The 2500-nt window shown below is 45.5% G+C and overlaps 1 protein-coding gene across 1 annotated transcript in view; it reads left to right on the forward strand.

The window, feature by feature from the left end:
* Positions 1-2500, forward strand: part of clcn1b (chloride channel, voltage-sensitive 1b) — a gene marked incomplete at its 5' end in the record, with an annotated part of 28341 nt that overhangs the window by 18494 nt on the left and 7347 nt on the right. The window contains 4 exons of the mRNA XM_084444611.1: positions 1-104; positions 650-719; positions 1327-1437; positions 1551-1764. The exon at positions 1-104 is cut by the window's left edge and continues 52 nt beyond it. Of these exons, the coding sequence (XP_084300737.1) occupies positions 1-104; positions 650-719; positions 1327-1437; positions 1551-1764 (499 nt within the window). The remainder of the gene's footprint in view (positions 105-649; positions 720-1326; positions 1438-1550; positions 1765-2500) is intronic.

Raw genomic sequence — 2500 nt, forward strand, 5'->3', positions numbered from 1 at the left:
AAATCTGGGGGGCGCCCCTCCCCCCTGGGCTGGGTCGCTCGGCCGCGTGGATCCACCCCCAGGTCAGCGTCTTCGTCGTGCTCCTCCTCTTCTTCGTCATGAAGGTGAGTCGCCGTCGTCCGACCCCGAACCGTGGAGAAGTCGGGTCTCTAAACGGTTCGTGTCCAGCAGCACTGGGCCGCGTTGTCAGAGAGTCTTTCACACGGAGATGGAACTGAGCATTACATCTATACGACCATCATTTATTTGATGTAAAAGTTTTTGGTTTTGCTTCTTGTATTGTTTTTCTTATACTTGAGTGTCATGGAGGTACTATACACCCCTTGTTCTTGTTCTTGTTCCAGTTGTGTTTGAGTTTGTTTTATTTTATTTTGTAATTTTTTAAATGTATTTTATATTTCAATCTTAGCTACTTGAGCAGTCCTCCTGCCTTTGACAGTTGTATAGCAACTGTTATGTTTTAGAACAGAGTACTGCGAGTTATTGAGATGAGAGTGATGTGATTGCTTGTGTGAATTTGCAACAAAAAAAAAGAATTTCAGCAACAACAAAAAAAAGGAAATGTAACTGAGCACTTTGCGACCCCTCGTTTCTCTGTCGCGCCTGAACGCTGATGATGCTTAACACCGTCCGCTTTCCGCTGTTTCAGTTCTGGATGTCTGCCGTGTCCACGACGATGCCTATCCCCTCCGGGGCCTTCATGCCGGTGTTCATACTGGGTAAGAGGTTCCGGCTGGTAGGATGGCGTGCCAGCCGGGATGAATCAAACATAATTACACACACCTTTGGCTCTCTGCTTTCTGTCTCCTCACCTCTGCTTTGCAGCATTATCTATGAGCCTGTTCTGCTAAGTGCTTACTGTGCTTTGTTATATGATTCATTTTAATATCATATTAGAGACTACAGGGATAGCTAACACATAATGGCCTACCATGTAGGCAACTTCTCTGTAACTATTTGTGCACTCTCCTGTTAGTCATGTCTCTCTTATGAAGTATCTAGCTCATGTTTACTGCTCTGTAATATGTTCTTAGCCAATAGACAAACATTTCCATCGTCTCATTGAGAGGGGTCAGGGAAGAATTTTTACAGCTCACTTTTCTGGCCCCCGGGTGAAACTGTTTTTTTTGCTTCCCTCTGGAATATGTAGGGGTGGGACCTATGCCCACCCTCCCATTGCTCTCTGTAAAGCGCTTTGTGTTGCCTCTGTGTATGAAATGCGCTATACAAATAAAGCTTGATTTGATTTGACACGCGCGCTCCTAGCTCCTTGCTTCTGAATGTGTAGTTCAGGCAGAGGGAAAACGTTCCTGTCTCCCCCTGTAGGGGCAGCGTTCGGGCGCCTGGTGGGGGAGATCATGGCCACTCTCTTCCCAGATGGGATCTTGTTTGATGGGATCGTGTACCGCATCCTCCCGGGGGGCTACGCTGTCATAGGTGACCTCCGACCTCCCAGCGTACTCTTCACTATGATGTATCATCGCCCCTCTGTTTATCTCTGTTAAAATTTACAAAAAAAAATAAAAAATCTTGACCCCTTCCACCCCTAGGGGCGGCCGCGTTGACGGGCGCGGTGACCCACACGGTGTCGACGGCGGTGATCTGCTTCGAGCTGACAGGTCAGATCTCCCACATCCTGCCCATGATGGTGGCGGTCATCCTGGCCAATATGGTGGCCCAGGGCCTTCAGCCCTCGCTCTACGACTCCATCATCCAGGTGAAGAAGCTGCCCTACCTGCCCGAGCTCGCCCTCGGACACATCAGGTACGCCGGCGCTGTGGCTTGGGAATGACATTTCAGTCTCACTAATGTCACCCACACCATTTGTTCTTTTCTTTGTTTTCCTACCTGATTGTTTTTCTAACTTTGTAGTTCGTTCCCTTGTAATCAGCCTGTTAAAACTACAATTTGTTTGTGTGACATCACTTCCCTGTCCTCTTCATACTGAAACTGTATGTCACTTCCTTTCTCACGTTATAAGGTATCACTTTCGATCCCCAGTCCCTCACTCTCGCGTAGGATACACTTCCTGTGACAGAGTCCGTTTTGCAAATCATAACATAGAATAAAACTATTGTCTTTTGTTTGAAACCAGCTTGAATCGACCACATCGCGTGTTCTTTGAAATCTACCTTAAACCAAGTATAGATTTTCATTCATAGGCTCAGGTGACACCTCAAGCAGGTCCGGTTCCCATTTTTCTTCATTACCGCTTGGTCACTTGGTTAAAACAGTGCCAGAGTAGAAATATTTTAGTTAGTTTAAGTAAAGCAGCACCTATGGAGGTCAGTGGCTGTCTAGAATGTTGTTACATTGATGATGATGTAGTTTATTTGTGTTTTTATAGTACATTTGTGATTTATTGTGTACATTAATGTGTTTTTTTATATGTATTGTTCTGTATTGTTCTGAATGTACCTGTTAGTCGATGTATTGTTATATGCGACCAAGGACCACTTTGGAAATAAGTGTTTTTTTAATGTGCTATCATCTGGGCAAT

Source organism: Borostomias antarcticus (genome assembly GCF_949987555.1).
Source record: "Borostomias antarcticus genome assembly, chromosome: 10".
NCBI classification, from domain to species: Eukaryota; Metazoa; Chordata; class Actinopteri; order Stomiiformes; family Stomiidae; genus Borostomias; species Borostomias antarcticus.